Source organism: Salvelinus alpinus, chromosome 26 (genome assembly GCF_045679555.1).
Source record: "Salvelinus alpinus chromosome 26, SLU_Salpinus.1, whole genome shotgun sequence".
Taxonomy (NCBI): domain Eukaryota; kingdom Metazoa; phylum Chordata; class Actinopteri; order Salmoniformes; family Salmonidae; genus Salvelinus; species Salvelinus alpinus.
Window position 1 is genome coordinate 7,951,582 of NC_092111.1, and position 21,831 is coordinate 7,973,412.

At 41.6% G+C, this 21,831-nt stretch overlaps 1 protein-coding gene across 5 annotated transcripts; it reads left to right on the plus strand.

Annotated features, from left to right (window-relative positions):
- The first annotated feature begins 16 nt into the window (after positions 1–16).
- Positions 17–13,879, plus strand: LOC139554542 (sialin-like). 5 transcript variants are annotated; one of them, XM_071367423.1, is made up of 14 exons: positions 17–192; positions 3,339–3,493; positions 3,595–3,708; positions 4,173–4,349; positions 5,968–6,182; positions 6,397–6,630; positions 6,852–7,026; positions 7,579–7,697; positions 7,814–7,975; positions 8,159–8,261; positions 9,170–9,302; positions 11,340–11,487; positions 11,695–11,785; positions 12,136–13,879. In XM_071367423.1, the coding sequence occupies exons 4-14, from the start codon at positions 4,247–4,249 to the stop codon at positions 12,360–12,362; spliced, it is 1,710 nt and encodes a 569-aa protein (XP_071223524.1). In that variant the 5' UTR covers positions 17–192; positions 3,339–3,493; positions 3,595–3,708; positions 4,173–4,246; the 3' UTR covers positions 12,363–13,879. The 5 variants fall into 5 exon arrangements, with proteins under 5 accessions (XP_071223524.1, XP_071223525.1, XP_071223528.1 ...); XM_071367424.1 differs by having other exon boundaries at positions 3,342–3,493; XM_071367427.1 differs by lacking the exon at positions 8,159–8,261.
- Positions 13,880–21,831: the final 7,952 nt, after the last annotated feature.

Consider the following 21,831-nt stretch of genomic DNA (forward strand, 5'->3'; position numbering starts at 1 on the left):
TATTGATCATGTGACTACCGCTTTCCCTGAATCGCAAACATTGTACACAACACTTTTAACACTGTTTTTACTTTGTCTGTGCTAAGTGGAAAGGCGCTATAAGGCAAAACGGGGAGCTCTTTACACATTTATTAAATACGACAGGTGCAACGCAAACCAGAGGGCTTTGGTTGAAGAGTCCATTCGTTCTAGGTAGGTTTGCTCTATGGCTCAAATTCAACTAAAATGCAATAGCAGCTGTACTATTTTGAGTCTACTTATGAGACCTATCTAGCTATCTATTCTCGTTGTGTACCAATGTGCCAGCTGTTTCAAGTTAATTTTTCGATTCACATGCATTACTGACTGCTTATAAGCCTCCAGTGTTGTAATAACCTTTTTTAATGTTTTAAAATGTTTTTATTTAACCTTTTTTTTTATCTAGGCAAGTTAGTTAATTAAGAACAAATTCTTATATACAATGACGGCCTACCAAAAGGCAAAAGGCCTCCTGCGAGGACGGGAGCTGGGATTATAAGTACAAATAAATTAAATTAAAATATATGACAAAACACACATCAAAACATGAGAGACAGTAGAACACTACATAAAGAGAGCCCTAAGACAACAACATAGCATGAGAGAAACACATAACACAGCATAGTCAGAAGCCATAGAAGTCAAAGAAATTCCTATATTCCTGTAGGTCTGTCATGTAAAAGAAAACAAGTTGTCATGTAATGAGGCTATTGTAATGTGAGCATAATTCATTGCATTGTTTGTTGTCCTTATAGACAGTGAGGGCGGGTGATACCCATTACTTATGTCGAACAGGTTGGATTTAAAATCCCCTTTCCCAAATCTAATGTCAGATAATGGAGAAGTTATGATTGAAAGAAGAAGCAGAGAGTTAATAAAACTACACACAGTTTTTATACCAACTTTTGGAGAAGTGAACTTTACAGAAAACACACAATCACATACCAAATGCACATGTTTTTTTGACTCTGTCCGTTTGTAATGGGAATTTCCAGGTGAACAAAAAGGAGAGCAGTCGTTGATCACATCAATCAAAATAATGTTGGTTTAATTACAAGGTGCAACTAGCACAGAAGCAGAGAAAATGTCTAACGGGCCTCTTGGAGACAGGCCCTTTATATTCAGACAGTGCCAAATGTTCTCTTAACATCAACCCGAGAGGCTTGTCCGAAGTCAACACAAAAGACAGTGACTTTGCCTGCTGCTACAGAATCACACAGTGCATAATGTAATCAATACAATAAGAATCAGTGTCCTCGGTCCATTTGCAATCTGTAGCTCTGGCGTCAATCACTATCAAACGATATGAGAAGAATCCATAACATTCAGTAAAAGATCTAGTGACTATCAACTCAGACACAAATATGTCACAAATAGAACACTGGAAATTATGTATATTACAGAATAGCAAAAACATAAAAATATGCTAAGCATAGTGGTAATCACTCTAAACTGAATAAGAACTCGGGCTCCTGAGTGTCGCAGCAGTCTAAGGCACTGCATCTCAGTGCTAGATGCATCACTACAGACCCTGGTTCAATTTTAGGCTGTATCACAACCGGCCGTGATTGGGAGTCCCATAGGGCGGCGCACAATTGGCCCAGCGTCATCCGGGTTAGGGTTTGGCCGGGGTAGGTCGTCATTGTAAATGAGAATTTGTTCTTAAAACTTCTTATGGCTGCATTCCCGGTAACGGGATCGATATGACAACAGCCAGTGAAAGTGCAGGGCGCCAAATTCAAACAACAGAAATCTCATAATTAAAATTCCTCAAACTTACATATGTCTTATACCATTTTAAAGGTAATCTTGTTGTTAATCCCACCAAAGTGTCCGATTTCAAATAGGCTTTTCAGCGAAAGCACCACAAACTATTATGTTAGGTCACCACCAACTCAAAGAAAAATTCAGCCATTTTTTCAGCCAAAGAGAGGAGTCACAAAAAGCACAAATAGAGATAAAATTAATCACTAACCTTTGATGATCTTCATCAGATGACACTCATAGGACTTCATATTACACAATACATATATGTCTTGTTCGATTAAGTTCATATTTATATCCAAAAACCTCCGTTTACATTGGCGCCATGTTCAGAAATGCCTCCAAAATATCCGGAGAAATTGCAGAGAGCCACGTCAAATAACAGAAATACTCATCATAAACTTTGATGAAAGATACATGTTTTACATAGAATTAAAGATACCCTTGTTCTTAATGCAACCGCTGTGTCAGATTTCAAAAAGCTTTACGGCAAAACTAAATATTCAATCATCTGAAAACAGCGTTCAGCCACAAAAGCAAGCCATACAGTTACCCGCCCAAATTGTGCAGTCAACAAAACTCATAAAAAGCATTATAAATCTTCACTTACCTTTGCTGATCTTCGTCGGAATGCACTCCCAGGACTCCGACTTCCACAAGAAATGTTCGTTTTTTTCGGTAATGTCCATCATTTATGTCCAAATAGCTATTTTTGTTGCGTGTTTGGTATACAAATCCAACGTCAGGGAAGCGCGTTCACTAAAACCTGACGAAATGTCCAAAAGTTCCGTAACAGTCCGTAGAAACATGTCAAACGATGTATTGAATCAATCTTTAGAATGTTTTTAACATAAATCTTGAATAACGTTCCAACCGGAGAATTACATTGACTTCAGATGAGCGATGGAACGGAGCTCCCTCTCATGTGAACGCGCATGGTCAAAGAATGGTCACCTCATGGCAGACCTGACTAATTTTCCTCTCATCCGGCCCCCCTTCACAGTAGAGTCATCAGACAAAGTTCTACAGACTGTTGACATTTAGTGGAAGCCGTAGGAAGTGAAAACTCATCCATATCTCGCTGTGATTTCAATGGGAGCTTGGTTGAAAATCTATCAGCCTCAGAATTTCCACTTCCTGTTTGGATTTTTTCTCAGGTTTTTGCCTGCCATATGAGTTCTGTTATACTCACAGACATAATTCAAACCGTTTTAGAAACTTCAGAGTGTTTTCTATCCAATACTACTAATAATATGCATATATTAGCAACTATGACTGAGGAGCAGGCCGTTTACTCTGGGCACCTCTGTGCACCTTTCATCCAAGCTACTCAATACTGCCCCTGCAGCCATAAGAAGTTAACTGACTTGCCTAGTTAAATAAAGGTTAAATAAAAATAAGATAAATAAACTTTATTAACCTTAAATGGCCACTACACCATGTCAAAAGGCACTACATTATGTAATTCTATTCCACCCCCCTCATCAGCTGACTTGCGTAACACACTCTCTGTTCCTCCAATGGTAACCTTTGAGTGTGAACGTTTTATTTGTCAGCAGATACACTAGGTTCACATCTGCTTTTAATCAGTCTGCACAAGTCACAGTCAGAGTGAAGGAGAGGCCAAGACTACTGGTTTATTTCATTTAGTGGACAGACCGGTATTCTGAGATCAGATTTATTGCGTACTACTGGTCCAGCTCTAAAAGAGGTAGCTATGAAAAATCATTGAAATCATGCTTCTGTGACTGACTTTACATAGACCATAATTCACAGACTGGTATTTGTTTTCCATCTTGTTTTTTTCTTCAGAATCAACATGTATAAGCCACACCACCAGCCAGCCTAAAACTATTCGGAGCATCATCTGAAGAATAATAATTCAGATGATTAGCTAATAATTAGCTGGTTGAGAAGCTGAATCAGGTTAGTTACAACTGGGGTTGGAGTGAAAACCTACAGGAGGGTAGCTCTCCAGGAACAGGGTTGGAGAACTCTGAACATTCCTCAATATAAAGAGCTAAGTCTACTGTTATAATGCATGTCTACAGTATATTTGATTTCTTTGACTTAGTCAGGTGTATTGTAATGGTTGCACAATCTCCCATGGATTTATTTGAACACCATAAGGACCATTGACCTGTCTAGTCATGGTCATTCTCATATCCAGTGTGTGTGTGTGTGTGTGTGTGTGTGTGTGTGTGTGTGTGTGTGTGTGTGTGTGTGTGTGTGTGTGTGTGTGTGTGTGTGTGTGTGTGTGTGTGTGTGTGTGTGTGTGTGTGTGTGTGTGTGTGTGTGTGTGTGTGTGTGTGTGTGTGTGCATGAGACTGAATGTCTAGCCATTTGTCCTGCTGACTCTTGCTCTCTGTCTGTTCTGCATATTTTCTTAGGACACTATGGTTAGGTGACCTCAGATCACACTCACTTCATTCCATCTCTGGCTGTCACCTGACTGGTGGTTGCCATGGCTTTACAAAATGGATACTCCATCAACTCCACCCCACTGGACGAGAGTGGAGACACATCACCCCTACTTAAAAAAGAAGTGGTGGATGTTGATGATTCAGGTGTCTACTTTTTTGGGTTGCTCTTTTGCATAGTCAGCACTCAGCAGCATGGATGTGCTAGAGGGTGATTTATCAAATCAAATCAAATCAAATTTTATTAGTCACATACACATGGTTAGCAGATGTTAATGCGAGTGTAGCGAAATGCTTGTGCTTCTAGTTCCGACAATGCAGTAATAACCAACAAGTAATCTAACCTAACAATTCCACAACTACTACCTTATACACACACACAAGTGTAAAGGGATAAAGAATATGTACATAAAGATATATGAATGAGTGGTGGTACAGAACGGCATGGCAAGATGCAGTAGATGGTATAGAGTACGGTATATACATATGAGATGAGTACTGTAGGGTATGTAAACATAAAGTGGCATAGTTTAAAGTGGCTAGTGGTACATGTATTACATAAAGATGGCAAGATGCAGTAGATGATATAGAGTACAGTATATACATATGAAATGGGTAATGTAGGGTATGTAAACATTATATTAAGTGGCATTGTTTAAAGTGGCTAGTGGTACATTTTTACATAATTTCCATCAATTCCCATTTTTAAAGTGGCTGGAGTTGAGTCAGTATGTTGGCAGCGGCCGCTAAATGTTAGTGGTGGCTGTTTAACAGTCTGATGGCCTTGAGATAGAAGCTGTTTTTCAGTCTCTCGGTCCCTGCTTTGATGCACCTGTACTGACCTCGCCTTCTGGATGATAGCGGGGTGAACAGGCAGTGGCTTGGGTGGTTGTTGTCCTTGATGATCTTTATGGCCTTCCTGTGACATCGGGTGGTGTAGGTGTCCTGGAGGGCAGGTAGTTTGCCCCCGGTGGTGCGTTCTGCAGACCTCACTACCCTCTGGAGAGCCTTACGGTTGTGGGCGGAGCAGTTGCCGTACCAGGCGGTGATACAGCCCGACAGGATGCTCTCGATTGTGCATCTGTAGAAGTTTGTGAGTGCTTTTGGTGACAAGCCGAATTTCTTCAGCCTCCTGAGGTTGAAGAGGCGCTGCTGCGCCTTCTTCACAACGCTGTCTGTGTGGGTGGACCAATTCAGTTTGTCCGTGATGTGTACACCGAGGAACTTAAAACTTTCCACCTTCTCCACTACTGACCCGTCGATGTGGATAGGGGGGTGCTCCCTCTGCTGTTTCCTGAAGTCCACAATCATCTCCTTTGTTTTGTTGACGTTGAGTGTGAGGTTATTTTCCTGACACCACACTCCGAGGGCCCTCACCTCCTCCCTGTAGGCCGTCTCGTCGTTGTTGGTAATCAAGCCTACCACTGTAGTGTCATCCGCAAACTTGATGATTGAGTTGGAGGCGTGCATGGCCACGCAGTCGTGGGTGAACAGGGAGTACAGGAGTCATTATTATGTAATGATAACTTTTTATGATAGTTGAAGGAAGTCATATCAAGTGAAAATTTGACCAACCTGGAAGTTTGGATATGTCCCTATGCTTTAGCTTAGTGCTAGTGAAATAGGTCATTTAAGTGTCAAGTACTCCTCGATTGCTAGTGTAGATGTTCTACCAGCGCTGTTTAAATAGTCATATTTAAAGTCTAAGTGTTTTCAGATAGACTGTGAGGTGTGATTGTGCACTTGTTGTCATCATGTCTAACAGTACCTCCACAATGTTGCTCTGCACGCTGCAATCTGGCCATCATGATGTTCTTCGGATTCTCCGTTGTCTACGGTCTCCGTGTCAATCTAAGTGTTGCCATGGTCGCCATGGTCAATGGAACCAATGGCCAACCATCTCTCAACAGCTCAGTTGGCCATGAGTGCCCAGTGTCCTCCCATGGGAACAGCAGCCAAACCCCAGACCAACCAGACGGGGTAAGAACCAGCTTTTCCAAAGTATCCACAACTAGACCCATACTATACTGTATATGCATATTAAAGCTCATATACATAAATATGCTTCACACAAACATGATGCATGCGTACTGGACATACTGCACATGCAAAGTATGAACAGTAGATAGATACAAGACACTCACAAACTAATACGTAACACTAATGCTCATTTACCTCTCTCTCTCTATCTCAGATACCTCAGTACTCGTGGGATTCTCCAACTCAGGGCCTGCTGCTGGGGGCGTTCTTCTTTGGCTACCTGGTGACTCAGATCCCTGGGGGTTACCTGGCCGGGCACTTTGGGGGGAGTATCTTCTTGGGGGGAGGGGTGCTTGGCACCGCAGCCCTCACCCTCCTCACCCCCCTGGCAGCCCAGCTAGGACCCTACTGGCTGTTTGGCTTACGGGCACTGGAGGGATTTGGGGAGGTAAGAGGCTTCATGTGTGCAGAGTAGGGGTCAATCTCATTCTGTTATCAGCATTGAACTGGATTAGCTTAGCATTCGATTGTATAAACAATCATATTTATGGTATACATACAGTATAGCCAATTTGGCCATGTGGTCATTATTTTCTCTAAAACTCCAAGGTATATTGTTCATTTCAGTGAGAAATCAGTGTGTAATGCTCTGTGTTTGTGTGTCGTCAGGGGGTGACATTCCCGGCCATGATGGCCATGTGGGCTCGCTGGGCTCCCCCTCTAGAGAGGTCTCGTCTTATGACCCTGTCGGGGTCAGGGGCAAACTTTGGGGCTTTTGTAGCCCTGCCCCTCACCGGCTTAATCTGTCACAGTCTGGGCTGGCCCGCTGTCTTCTACATATGTGGTGAGAGTTGGATAGCAATTACACCCCCCAAACATATACGCTGAGTGTTCAAAACATTAAGGACACCTTCGTAATATTGAGTTGCACCCCCCCAACCATATACATTCCCCCTACACACACCATTATCTGCATTTCTCACCATTATCTGCATTTCCAGCTCTTATTTTATTCTCCTGTTTTCACACACATTATACTTTCATATTTTTGGATCATTCACAATTATTCTCTGCACACTCAATCAATCAAATGTATTTATAGAGTATTTATATTTTTTTACAACAGTCGTTGTAAAAAAAAATAATAAAAAAAATAAATAAATAAATAAAAGGCTTATACAGAAACTGGGCCTAAAACCCCAGAGAGCATGCAATGCAGATGTAGAGGCTCGGTGGCTAGGAAACACTCCCTAGAAATAGAAGAACCTAGTTCAAATACTATTCCTACACAACCTCTTGCTTAGTAAAGATGTCAACATAACAAGGCTTTTCTCTCATTCCCTCCCTCTGTCTCTCTCTTTCTCACTTTCTCTGTCCCTCTTTCTCTCGTCACCAGGGGGTGCTGGTTGCATTTGGGCAGTGTTCTGGTTCATTCTGGTGTCTGACCAGCCTGGCACTCATCCACGAATCAGCACAAGAGAAAAACATTACATCATCAACTCCATAGGAAAAGATGTAACAACAATATATCTGTGGTATCCTTTATGACCCTCTATCATACATTTGTAAATCACTTCACAGTCAATCCCCTTTCTCTCTCTCTCTCTCTTTCTCTATGCCTCTTAACTCAGGGTGGTGCCCATGGCTGGTCAGTGCCTTTGTTACCCATGGTGCTCTCTGTTCCCCTGTGGGCCATCATAGTGTCTCAGATGTGTGCCAACTGGGGTTACTACACTCTGCTCACCTCACTACCCACCTACATGGACACGGTGCTTCACTTTGACCTCCGACAGGTGAGACCCAAAGAAATTGTACATTAAGTCATACATCATAGATATGGACATATGATTTCTATGGATGACGCCAGAAGAGGGGAGAGACAGAGTGAGATGCTCAATTCCAGAGTGCTGTAAAGACCAGATAGCTATAAGAATATGGTAATAGCTCTACCGGGTGGCAAACTACCTGCCCTCCAGGACACCTTCAGCACCCGATGTCACAGGAAGGCCAAAAAGATCATCAAGGACAACAACCATCCGAGCCACTGCCTGTTCATCCCGCTATCATCTAAAAGGCGAGGTCAGTACAGGTGCATCAAAGCTGGGACCGAGAGACTGAAAAACAGCTTCTATCTCAAGGCCATCAGACTGTTAAACAGCCATCACTTGGCGGCTTCCACCCGGTTACGTAACCCTGCATGTTAGAGGCTGCTGCCCTATATACAGAGACTTGAAATCACTGGCCACTTTAATAATGGAACACTAGTCACTGTAATAATGTTTACATATTTTGCTTTACTCATCTCATATGTATATACTGTATTCTATTCTACTGTATTTTAGTGTATGCCACTCCGACATTGCCCATCCAAATATTTATATATTCCTTAATTCAATTCTTTTACTTTTAGGTTTGTGTGATTTGTGTGTATTGTTGTGAATTGTTAGATATTACTGCACTGATGGATCTAGAAACACAAGCATATCGCTACACCCTCAATAACATCTGCTTAACATGTGTATGTGACCGATCAAATTTGATTTGATTTTGATATAAAGGAAAGGGGGATACCTAGTCAGTTGTACAACTGAATGCATTCAACTGAAATGTGTCTTCCGCATTTAACCCAACCCCTCTGAATCAGAGAGGTGCAGTTGGCTGCCATAATCGACATCCAGGCTCCATAGGTAGAGTTTTGTCATATTTCTTAGACAAGTGTATACATACTTTAGGTGGTAAGACTAGAGAATGACTAAGATTTAGTGTCGTATCAGTATATCACACTGTACAGGGATAGTACAGGAGTCTCTGGACTTGAATCATAAAGTGTTGTTATCAAGGTCTATACTGTGCTGCTGTAGCAATGTTTTAATAAAACATTGGTGAAAGTGACGCCATCTTATCGGGATATTTTATTCCTACAATGTAGTTGCAATTCTTTTTGTTGTTGGTTAATATTGTCTATTTCTTTCTGTTTCTCTATGTAGAATGCCTTTCTCTCAGCTCTGCCCTATCTGGGTGGCTGGGCCTTCTCAGTGATATCAGGTGTAGTAGCAGACAGCCTCCTGGAGAAGGAGCTGTTGAGTGTCACAGCGGTCCGCAAGATCTTCACTATCACAGGCAAAGAGGGGACTTTTATATTTTAAAGGAATTGGTCTTGGTTGCTTATGGAATGGGCTTTACCAGATGTTTGATTGATTGGCTGTTAAAACGTACAAAAGTTTGCAACAATTTTTTCGGGATTCTTTGGTACTATTTAATGCTGTTGATATTTTAGTCTGTAGAAATGTGTTTTTTAACAAAATATGAACTTATAGAGTATTACATTTTACATTTTATATTGACATTTTAGTAATTTATCAGAAGCTCTTATCCAGAGCAACTTACAGTTAGAGTATCATATATATACAGTGGGGAGAACAAGTATTTGATACACTGCCGATTTTGCAGGTTTTCCTACTTACAAAGCATGTAGAGGTCTGTAATTTTTATCATAGGTACACTTCAACTGTGAGAGACGGAATCTAAAACAAAAATCCAGGAAATCACATTGTATTATTTGTAAGTAATTAATTTGCATTTTATTGCATGACATAAGTATTTGATAACCTACCAACCAGTAAGAATTCCGGCTCTCACAGACCTGTTAGTTTTTCTTTGAGAAGCCCTACTGTTCTCCACTCATTACCTGTATTAACTGCACCTGTTTGAACTCGTTACCTGTATAAAAGACACCTGTCCACACACTCAATCAAACAGACTCCAACCTCTCCACAATGGCCAAGACCAGAGAGCTGTGTAAGGACATCAGGGATAAAATTGTAGACCTGCACAAGGCTGGGATGGGCTACAGGACAATAGAAACAGCTTGGTGAGAAGGCAACAACTGTTGGCGCAATTATTAGAAAATGGAAGAAGTTCAAGATGACGGTCAATCACCCTCGGCCTGGGGCTCCATGCAAGATCTCACCTCGTGGGGCATCAATGATCATGAGGAAGGTGAGGGATCAGGCCAGAACTACACGGCAGGACCTGGTCAATGACCTGAAGAGAGCTGGGACCACAGTCTCAAAGAAAACCATTAGTAACACACTACGCCGTCATGGATTCAAATCCTGCAGCGCACACAAGGTCCCCCTGCTCAAGCCAGCGCATGTCCAGGCCCGTCTGAAGTTTGCCAATGACCATCTGGATGATCCAGAGGAGGAATGGGAGAAGGTCATGTGGTCTGATGAGACAAAAATAGAGCTTTTTGGTCTAAACTCCACTCGCCGTGTTTGGAGGAAGAAGAAGGATGAGTACAACCCCAAGAACACCATCCCAACCGTGAAGCATGGAGGTGGAAACATCATTCTTTGGGGATGCTTTTCTGCAAAGGGGACAGGACGACTGCACCGTATTGAGGGGAGGATGGATGGGGCCATGTATCGTGAGATCTTGGCCAACAACCTCCTTCCCTCAGTAAGAGCATTGAAGATGGGTCGTGGCTGGGTCTTCCAGCATGACAACGACCCGAAACACACAGCCAGGGCAACTAAGGAGTGGCTCCGTAAGAAGCATCTCAAGGTCCTGGAGTGGCCTAGCCAGTCTCCAGACCTGAACCCAATAGAAAATCTTTGGAGGGAGCTGAAAGTCCATATTGCCCAGCGACAGCCCTGAAACCTGAAGGGTCGGGAGAAGGTCTGTATGGAGGAGTGGGCCAAAATCCCTGCTGCAGTGTGTGCAAACCTGGTCAAGAACTACAGGAAACGTATGATCTCTGTAATTGCAAACAAAGGTTTCTGTACCAAATATTAAGTTCTGCTTTTCTGATGTATCAAATACTTATGTCATGCAATAAAATGCAAATTAATTACTTAAAAATCATACAATGTGATTTTCTGGATTTTTGTTTTAGATTCCGTCTCTCACAGTTGAAGTGTACCTATGATAAAAATTACAGACCTCTACATGCTTTGTAAGTAGGAAAACCTGCAAAATCGGCAGTGTATCAAATACTTGTTCTCCCCACTGTATATATGTGTGTGTGTGTGTGTGTGTGTTGTTAATTGAATGAATGGCCACACTTATGTGTCTCTATTATCAATAGAAAGTAAGTGCAGTGTTTGTACATTCAACATGTGTATTGATGTATATTGTTGACTCCTCCTCCCCCAGGTCTGCTGCTGCCTGCAGCATTCCTGGTTGCTGTGGGCTACTCCGGCTGCAGTGGGGTGTTGGCTGTGACCTTTCTCACCCTCTCTACAACTGTAGGAGGCACCAGTGCAGCCGGGGTCTTCATCAACCAGATAGACATTGGTCCACGGTGGGTGTTTATCTATTTGAGATGTCGTCACTTCACTTGTTTCTCTTCACTTCTCTCCTTACTCACCAGTCTTTTCTGGCATGTTTTGTACCTTCACTGAACTCTCTTGCACTCATTCTATCACACTCTCAGCCACTTACTCAGTGCTTTTTCACTGCTTTTGGATGTATTTGAACCTCTTTGTCTCACTCTTCCTCTCATATTCAGGTATGCGGGGGTGCTTTTAGGAATCACCAACACTTTCGGGACTATCCCAGGTGTTGTCGCGCCGATCGTCACAGGTTACCTCACCAAAGATGTACGCTTTAGCTTTTCCTTCATCATCAAATTGATTCATTCTGTACTGCTTTTCAAAATAATTAAATAGATTTAATATAGCTACTTAAGTACTTGTTTCTGTAAAAAGTATTCGACCGTGGCTGCGTCTACACAGGCAGTCCAATACTGATCTTTTTTTCACTCGTTGGTCTTTTGACCAATCAGCTCTGAAAAAGATCTGATGTGATTGGTCAAAAGACCAATTAGTGGAAGAAAGATCAGAATTGGGCTGCTTGACACGAGGACAATGCAATGACTCATTTCTAAAAGTTACTGCACCCTTGAAGACTGTTATACATACGACTGTGACTTATGTCTCCCCTCCAACAGCACTCCTTGGCGGGATGGAGGAATGTGTTCTGTCTATCGGCCGGGATCAGCGCCGGAGGAGCGCTTGTCTTCACTTTGTTTGGCAGCGGGAAGGTCCAGAAATGGGCCCTGGCAGAGGAGGATCAGGAGCAGGCAGAAACAGAGAGAGACGGGTTAATCCCTACATGACAGACAGACATGACCTAAAGGGAATAGGACCTGTAAGAAATAAGCTGACCTCAGGTTAACTTAACTCCCCATCAGGTGGTTTTAAAAAGGATGGACCAGTGCATTTTAATAGTCTCTTAGTACACTGTGTTGGGAATGGGACCCTATATATAATACAATATTCATGATAGAATTAGGGACTTTTTAAAATGGCCTCTTTATATACCAAATGCCTTTCTTTAGTATTGTTTACAACAATCTGTTTCTGACCACGTTTGGTATTTATACTGAACAAAAAAATATAAATGCAACAAGTAAAGTGTTGCTCCTATGTTTCATGAGCTGAAATATTTCTCAGATTTTCTGCACAAAATTTGCCAAAATAATCTATCCACCTGACAGGTGTGGCATATCATGAATCTGATTAAACGGCATGATCATTACACTGGTGCACCTTGTGCTGGGGACAAAAGACCACTCTAAAATGTGAAGTTTTCACACAACGCCACAGATAATTGGCATGCTGACTACAGGAATGTCCACCAGAGCTGTTGCCAGAGAATTTAATGTTAATTTCTCTACCATAAGCTGTCTCCAACATCGTTTTAGAGAACAGCCTTACAACCGCAGACCACGTGTAACCATGCCAGCCCAGGACCTCGACATCTGGTTTCTTCCCCTGCTGGATCGTCTGAGACCAGCCACCCGGACAGCTGATGAAACTGAGTATTTCTGACAGTAATACAATTATTTTGTGTGGAAAAAATAATTCTGATTGGCTGGGCCTGGCTCCCAAGTTTGTGGGCCTATGCCCTCCCAGGCCCACCGATGGCTGTGCCCCTGCCCAGTCATGTGAAATCCATAGATTAGGGCCTAATGAATTCATTTCAATTGACTGATTTCCATATATGAACTATAATGTATTTTTCTTCAGTGTATATATATACAGGATGAGTCATTATGCCTTTTATACTTAAATCAAAGAGCTTTACATTTAATAATGGGCTACCCCTAGTGGTATAAGGAAATACACAGGCAACTTCTAATAAACTAGATTACTCTTTAATTGATCACTTTTAAGTGCTCTTATACTTTTATCTGCCACATTTTATAAAAAAATACCTGTGCTCTTCTCAGGATTCATTGCCTATGATTAGCCATTGTCTAGTCTGTTGGCTATATAACAATTACTGCCCCAAACCATTTGTTCTTTGAATATTTTTTAATTGAATGACAGACAGATGTACGTACAGAACTTGAACAATTGAAATGAACAAAACCATCAAACATAACTTTTTTTTAGCACCACTTATTTTACCGCCACTTATTTGACCTCCAATGTGCCCTTAAAGATAATGCTGCACAAAAAAAGGTGGTTACCAAAATGTTTAATTTTAGGAAATGTACATTCATGTAAGAATGTTTTGTTGGTCAATGTAAATTCATGCAAGAACATTTTGTAAGTGTTATGTAAAAACAAATCAATGTGAATGTTCATAACAGAAAAAAATCTGTGAAATCAAAATGTCATGCTATTTCAAGTAGCCTACTGGTTTAACTTTCCATTAAATAATATACCAAATGTTCACATAATTAATTTTTGGGTTGTCATGTGTTGTCATTTTAATACTTTTGAATAATTATATTAGTGGCAATTTTATCCTAATTGCATTATACATTTTTTATTCGCATTTATATTGCTTCAAAGTAAGACTTTTATTTGGAAGTTTTCAAGCTCCATAACCTGGTTCCATTTTAACTTCCAACCCGGATGTTGTTAGTTGCTAGCGTGAACGTGAGTGTGAAACGAGTGCTTCTTACATTTTCAGACTGCAGGGCAACAACATTTTTGTACGTCGTTTTTTGGGGGGAGGCAATTTTCGGAATACTCCAACTACTAAAAAGGCATCACATTTTAAGCATGGTTGGAGATATAGCTAGCTAATAAAGAGCTACGTTAAGAAATATCATGTAGTACTGCATTTTATTATTTTGTACAACGCGTGCAAAACAAGACAGGGGAGGCAATTTTCGGAATACTCCAACTACTAAAAAGGCATCACCTTAACCCTGAGTAGAACCATTTTAAGAATGGCTAAACGAAAACGCGCCGTTGAGGCTTATGAAATGCCCCTCAATACTGAAGACGATTCAGATTCCAGCAGTGAATCTGAGCCTGACAGTGATGTATTTTGGACTAAACCTCTTGAATGTTCCACTGGTAGTGAGGACAGTGAGATAGAAGCGCCACCAACCGAGAAACCCCGGCTGAAGAACCCAGTCATTTCAACAGGAAAACCGGTTCCTCCAACAGAGAATGGGGATCATGAGACTGGCAAAGATGGCACCGTTTGGCGAGGGTTAAATCCCATTGGAGAGGCAGTGGGCCAGAGAGCAACGCAACATGTTTTCATGGTCGCTCCAGGGCCAACAGAGTGCGCAAAAAGCGACATAGACAGCAGCCCACTCAGCGCCTTTCATTGCCTGTTTGACATCAACATGTTGCTCCACATCAAAGAATGTACAGTTGAAGAAGCACGCAGATGCACTGATGACAGTTTTTGCGATATGTCTTTGGATGAGCTTCAAGCCTGCATTGCATTGCGCTCCTTTACGTTTGTGTGGCGTTCGGTGGCAATTGCGCGAAGATGGAGAGCTTTTGGAATGACCAATGGGGGGGTGATCTTTTTTGGACAAACAATGCCAAGGAACAGATTTAGAGACATGCGATATTTATGTTTAGACCCAAAATAAATAAAGAGTGAAAGTGTAAAAAATGACAAATGTTCCCCCGTGTCACACGTTTTGAACAGTTTTGTCAAAAATAGCATCACCTGCTACAACCCTGGGCCGAATATTGCTGTTGATTCGCAGTTGTTTCCCACAAAAGCACAGTGCGTTTTCTCGCACTTCATGGGAAACAAGCTCGACCGTTCTGGAATCAAGTTCTGGCTGGCAGTGACTCCAAATACATCGTGAATGGTTTCCCGGACTTGGGGAAAGAAGATGACTTCTGGACAGCGCCAGTTTGACAGCAGTGTGGTGCTGAAGCTGATGGAACCTTATCTTGACAAAGGAAGGAATGTGACCACTTCAGTTGAACTGGCAAATAAGTTGCTGCATGAGAGAACGACCCTGGTTCTGAAACACAATGACGCGACGCTGACTGTGTACATGTGTAAGCCAATGAAGACCATCAGTGTTCTCAGCACCCTGCACCTGTCTGTTGGCACTAGTGCCGGCAGAAAGAAAACCCCAGAATCTATGACTTTCTACAACTCCACTAAAGTCGGGGTGAATGTGTTGGAAAGGAATGCGCGCATGTACAGTGTGAAGGGTGGCTCCCAGCGGTGGCCAATGGCCGTATTCTACAACGTCCTGGACTTGGCAGCCATCATGCCTATGTGCTTTACAAAGAGTGCATGTGGGACTCAGCGATATACCCGGAGAGAGTTTATCCTGAACCTAGGATCAGCGCTTCGGTTAAACTGTGATGCTAAAAGGAGCTATAAAGTCAGATCCCGATCCCCGCCCGGCCAACGAGTTAGTGAAAAGAAAGAGTTGTCAAGGGGCTAGTACTAAATGTAGGAACATAACTCTTGAGGTATGTTCAGAATGCAGGAGATATGTTTGTGGAAAGTGCGCCAAGACGGTAAAGAAAATAATACTGTCACAAATGCTTGTCGCAGGACACTTTACAAAACCCCCAAATTTGCGGCATGGGTAAAAGCGCGCGCCCACGAACTGTGAAGACATATGTTAATGCATTGGCTGCATTTTCATCGACATAAAAAACAAGTAGCCTACTACCTACCTCAGCATGACATTTACATTTAAGTCATTTAGCAGACGCTCTTATCCAGAGCGACTTACTCATGAATATAAAAATACAGTATAGGCTACAGTGTTTGATGGAAGAAGTTATGTGTTCATGGTTTACATTCAATTTACAACCAAGTACTGACTGTAATTTGTAACCAAAACGAGTTAACAAAATGTATTTGATTCCATTAAGGTTAAGCATTTAAAATAAAAGGTGTTGTAGATTACTTTTGACTAATATTCATATTTTAATCTCTCCCCAAAAAAGGAGATTAAAGAGTTGACACCAAAAAACGAAATAGTTGAATCTCTGACGAACTGCACATTATAAAATAAATATATACATTTTTGAGTAATCAAGAAATAAGACATGCTCAAGGTGGGCAGCAAGGCTTCTGTCTTTCCAAATTCAATAGTGTGTGTAATTTTGAGATGGGTAGTGCTATTCGGGACCCTACCCTAAACCTTAACCCTTACCTAACAATTTTAAATGTCTACGTCAATGGGGTGACGTCAGAGTTGCGACAGTTGCTAAAACTCTCAAGAAGGCTATGAATAAAGACATTTCTATGGCTGTGCATCAGGCGCTTGCCTCAGATTTAGTGTGAATGATCTGGATGTACATTGCGGTAAACTTCACTGAGCTATAGTTAAGCAATAAGGCCAGAGGTGTGGTATATACCAATATTACACGGCTAGGGCTGTTCTTACACATGATGCAATGCGGAGTGCCTGGATACAGCCATTAAATGCGCTGCATGGTCAATCCGATGTCTGCAGTGCCCATACAGCAATTTCTGCCATACAACCTCTGCAGAAGTCAGGGCATTCATACTTATTGAGTTTCGCAGAGCTGTTGTGAAGGAAGTTGTCAAGGATGTGGGTTTGTGTTTATACTGGACCCCCGCCCCCACCTACCGTCAACCAATCATGGCAGTGCAGAGAGCTATATGGAGCCATCCACATTGTTACAAATAAATTGGGCGGTGCACATGCAGTACAGAGCTCAATTTGGCCTCTGCATGCCTCCAGAGGCTTCACAATTGCCTCACACATCCATATGGCACATTTGACCACATTTTGATCAAGCATAAATTGGCTTTTAACTATTGGTATATTGGCCAAATACCACAAACCCCAAGGTTCCTTATTGCTATTAGAACTGGTTACCAACGTAATTAGAAAAGTCAACTATTTTTGTTTTTGTCATACCCCTGGTATATGGTCTGATATACCACTGCTTTCAGCCATTTAGCATTCAGGGCTTAACCCACCCAGTTTATAATCTCCACCACGCCTACCCTCAACACAGGGGCCCCTGTGCTTAGTCCCCTCCTATATTCTCTGTTCACCCACTCCAACACCATCATTAAGTTTGCTCACAACATAATGGTGGTAGTCCTGATCACCGACGACGATGAGACAGCCTACAGGGAAGATGTCAGTGACCTGGCAGTGTGGTGCCAGTACAAAACCTCTCCCCCGATGTCAGCAAGACAAAGGAGCTGATTGTGGACTACAGGAAATGGAGGCCTGAGCACGACCCCATTTACATCGACACGGCTGTATTGGAGCGGGTCGAGAGCTTCAAGTTCCTCGGTGTCCACATCACTAAGGACCCATCATGATTCAAACACATCAACACTGTCGTGAAGAAGGCATGACAACGCCTCTTCCCAATCAGGAGGCTGAAAATATTTGGCATGGGCCCTCAGGTCCTCAAAAAGCACACTGACTTGGTACCGGCACTCCTTGTATATAGTCTCATTTAAAAAGTATACAGTTGAAGTCGGAAGTTTACATCACTTAAGTTGGAGTCATTAACTTGTTTTTCGATCACTCCACACATTTCTTGTGAACAAACTATAGTTTTGGCAAGTCTGTTAGGACTCATACTTTGTGCATGACACAAGTAATTTCTCCAACAATTGCTTACAGACAGATTATTTCACTTATAATTTACTATCACAATTCCAGTGGGTCAGAAGTTTACATACTAAGTTGACTGTGCCTTTAAACAGCTTGGAAAATTTCAGAAAATGATGTCATGGCTTTAGAAGCTTCTGATAGGCTAATTGACATCATTTGAGTCAATTGGAGGTGTACCTGTGGATGTATTTCAAGGCTTACCTTCAAACTCAGTGCCTCTTTGCTTGACATCATGGGAAAATCAAAAGAAATCAGCCAAGTCCTCAGGAAAAAAATTTGCTTCAACCTTGGGAGCAATTTCCAACTGCTTGACGGTACCACGTTCAACTGTACAAACAATAGAACACAAGTATAAACACCATGGGAGCACCTCAGCCATCGGACCGCTCAGGAAGGAGATGCGTTCTGTCTCCTAGAGATGAACGTACTTTGGTGCGAAAAGTGCAAATCAATCCCAGAACAACAGCAAAGGACCTTGTGAAGATGCTGGATGAGATGGGTACAAAAGTGTGTGTGTGTGTATAGTAAAACGAGTCCTATATCGCCATAACCTGAAAATCCGCTCAGCAAGGAAGAAGCCACTGCTCCAAAACCGCCATAAAAAAGCCAGACTACATTTTGCAACTGCACATGGGGACAAAGATTGTACTTTTTGGAGAAAGGTCCTCTGGTCTGATGAAACAAAAATAGAACTGTTTGGCCATAATGACCATCGTTATGTTTGGAGGAAAAAGGGGGAGGCTTGCAACCCGAAGAACACCATCCCAACCGTGACGCACGGGGGTGGCAGCCTCATGTTGTGGGCGTGCTTTGCTGCAGGAGGGACTGATGCACTTCACAAAATAGATGGCATCATGAGGCAGGAAAATTATGTGGATATATTGAAGCAACATCTCAAGACATCAGTCAGGAAGTTAAAGCTTGGTTGCAAATGGGTCTTGCAAATGGACAATGACCCCAAACATACTTCCAAAGTTGTGGCAAAATGGCTTAAGGACAACAAAGTCAAGGTATTGGAGTGGCCATCACAAAGCCCTGACCTCAATCCTATAGGAAATGTGTGGGCAGAAGTGAAAAAGCGTGTGTGAGCAAGGAGGCCTAAAAACCTGACTCAGTTACACCAGCTCAGGAGGAATGGGCCAAAATTCACCCAACTTATTGTGGGAAGCTTGTGGAAGGCTACCCAAAACGTTTGACCCAAGTTAAACAATTTAAAGGCAATGATACCAAATACTAATTGAGTGTATGTAAACTTCTGACCCACTGGAAATGTGATGAAAGAAATAAAAGCTGAAATGAATCATTCTCTCTACTATTATTCTGACATTTCACATTCTTAAAATAGTGTTGATCCTAACTGACCTAAGACAGGGATTTTTTATGAGGACTAAATGTTTGTTTTTTTTCATTAAAAAAAGAGAAGTTAAACAAATCAAAATATATTTTAGAATTTATATTCTTCAAAGTAGCCACCCTTTGCCTTGATGACAGCTTTGCACACTCTGGAAATAATTTCAATTAACAGGTGTGCCTTCTTAAAATTACATTTGTGGAATTTCTTTCTTTAATGTGTTTGAGCCAATCAGTTGTGTTGTGTGACAAGGTAGAGGTGGTATACAGAAAATAGCCCTATTTGGTAAAAGACCAAGTCCATATTATGGCAAGAACAGCTCAAATAAGCAAAGAGAAACAACAGTCCATCATTACTTAAAGACATGAAGGTCAGTCAATCTGGAAAATTTATATAACTTTTAACTTTCAAGTGCTGTCACAAAAACCATCAAGCACTACGATGAAACTGGCTCTCATGAAGACCGCCACAGGAAAAGAAGACCCAGAGTTACCTCTGCTGCAGAGGATACGTTCATTAGCGTTACCAGCCTCCGAAAGTGCAGCCTAAGTAAATGCTTCACGGAGTTCAAGTAACAGACACATTTCATCAACTGTTCAGAGGAGGCTGCCTGAATCAGGCCTTCATGGTCGAATTGCTGCAAAGAAACCCCTACTAAAGGACACCAATAAGAAGAAGAGAATTGGTTGTGCCAAGTAACACGAGCAATTGACATTAGACCGGTGGAAATCTGTCTTTTGGTCTGATGATTTCCAATTTCAGATTCTTGGGTCCAACCGCTGTGTCTTTTTGAGATGCAGAGTAGGTGAACGGATGATCTCCACATGTGTGTTCCCACCGTGAAGCATGGAGGAGGTGTGAGGGTGCTTTGCTGGTGACGCTGTCAGTGATTTATGTAGAATTCAAAGCACACTTAACCAGCATGGGTACCACAGCGATACGCCATCCCATCTGGTTTGCACTTAGTCCCACTATCATTTGTTTTTCAATAGGACAATGACCAAACATACCTCCAGGCTGTGTAAGGGCTATTTGACCAAGGAGAGTAATGGAGTGCTACATAAGATGGCCTGGCTTCCACAATCACCCGACCTCAACCCAATTGAGATGGTTTGGGATGAGTTGGACCACAGAATGAAGGAAAAGCAGCCAAAATGTGCTCTGCATATTTGGGAACTCCTTCAAGACGGTTAGAAAAGCATTCCTCATGAAGCTGGTTGAGAGAATGCCAAGTGTGCAAATCTGTCCTCATGGCAAAGTTTACAATTGGCTCATTCATCCCCCTCCTCTCCCCTGTAACTATTCCCCAGGTCGTTGCTGCAAATGAGAACGTGTTCTCAGTCAACTTACCTGGTAAAATAACGGTAAAATAAATAAAAATAAAAAGGATGGCTACTTTGAAGAATTTCAAAAATGAAATATATTAGGGAAAAAAATGTAATGCTTTTTTTGGGTTACAACATTATTCCGTTTGTGTTATTTCATAGTCTTGATGTCTTCACTATTATTCTACAATGTAGAAAATAGTCAAAATAAAGAAACCCTTGAATGAGTAGTTGTGTCCAAACTTGTTTTTTGTCTACTTTCCACAAAAATACTAAAACAAGCGTATACTTCCAGACACATACAAACAATGACTACATCTCTTCTGCCCAGACCCGCATGCTCACACCCCCATCCCTAGTGCCTGCATTATAGTTTGCCACTTGGTCTTAAATTGTAACATAACATTTTTAAATAATAAATAATTCGATTTTTCCATTGTCAATGATCGCGGATTGATTGACTTCCAAGTATTTAGTATATGTTTTTTCGCAATGAGAAAATAATTGTCCAGCCTATTGGGTATCTTACTCCACCCCCATATGTCATGTCTTGAAATATGCAGACAGACGGATTGAAAGTTTACATTGTAATACGTCTAATTATTGCGGCATTATTATTTGTATACTTGAGAAATGTCGTGCTGTAGAATTTGTGAATTTTGTCTCTTGTATAATAAATTCTATAAATATGTTTATACTGGATCAAACATCCTTCAAATTTTTTTTTTTTTTAACTAATTTTGTTAGTTATGCTCCAACTTTCCCTCCATCTTGTGCCAACATCAGCACAACTCTGCATAGTTGGGAAAGGGCTCGTAAGTAAGCGTTTCATGGTTAAGTCTACACCTGATGTATTTGGCGCCTGTGACAAATTTGATTTGCCTGACTTCATGACCAAAATGTATCCTATTTACACTTTGTAGTCAATTTTGACCTGTTTCTGATGTATACATTTTTCTGACTCATGTCTGTCACGTAGGCCATTTTCAAAACAAAAAGTTGCTTTTTAGGGGCAGTCACTCTTTAAGAGTACAGTTACTGTACATAAAGCCTATGAATGAGTGTCTTTAATGCCCTTTATTCTTCACTTCTTGTGACAACCTTTTTCACTATGCATAAAAT

Excerpts from the sequence above, each read along its gene's own strand:
- LOC139554542 (XM_071367423.1), top strand. The coding sequence starts at position 4,247 with ATGGCTTTACAAAATGGATACTCCATCAACTCCACCCCACTGGACGAG. Across the intron at positions 6,631-6,851 it reads CACTGGAGGGATTTGGGGAG|GGGGTGACATTCCCGGCCAT; the intron begins GTAAGAGGCTTC and ends GTGTGTCGTCAG. Across the intron at positions 9,303-11,339 it reads CAAGATCTTCACTATCACAG|GTCTGCTGCTGCCTGCAGCA; the intron begins GCAAAGAGGGGA and ends CTCCTCCCCCAG.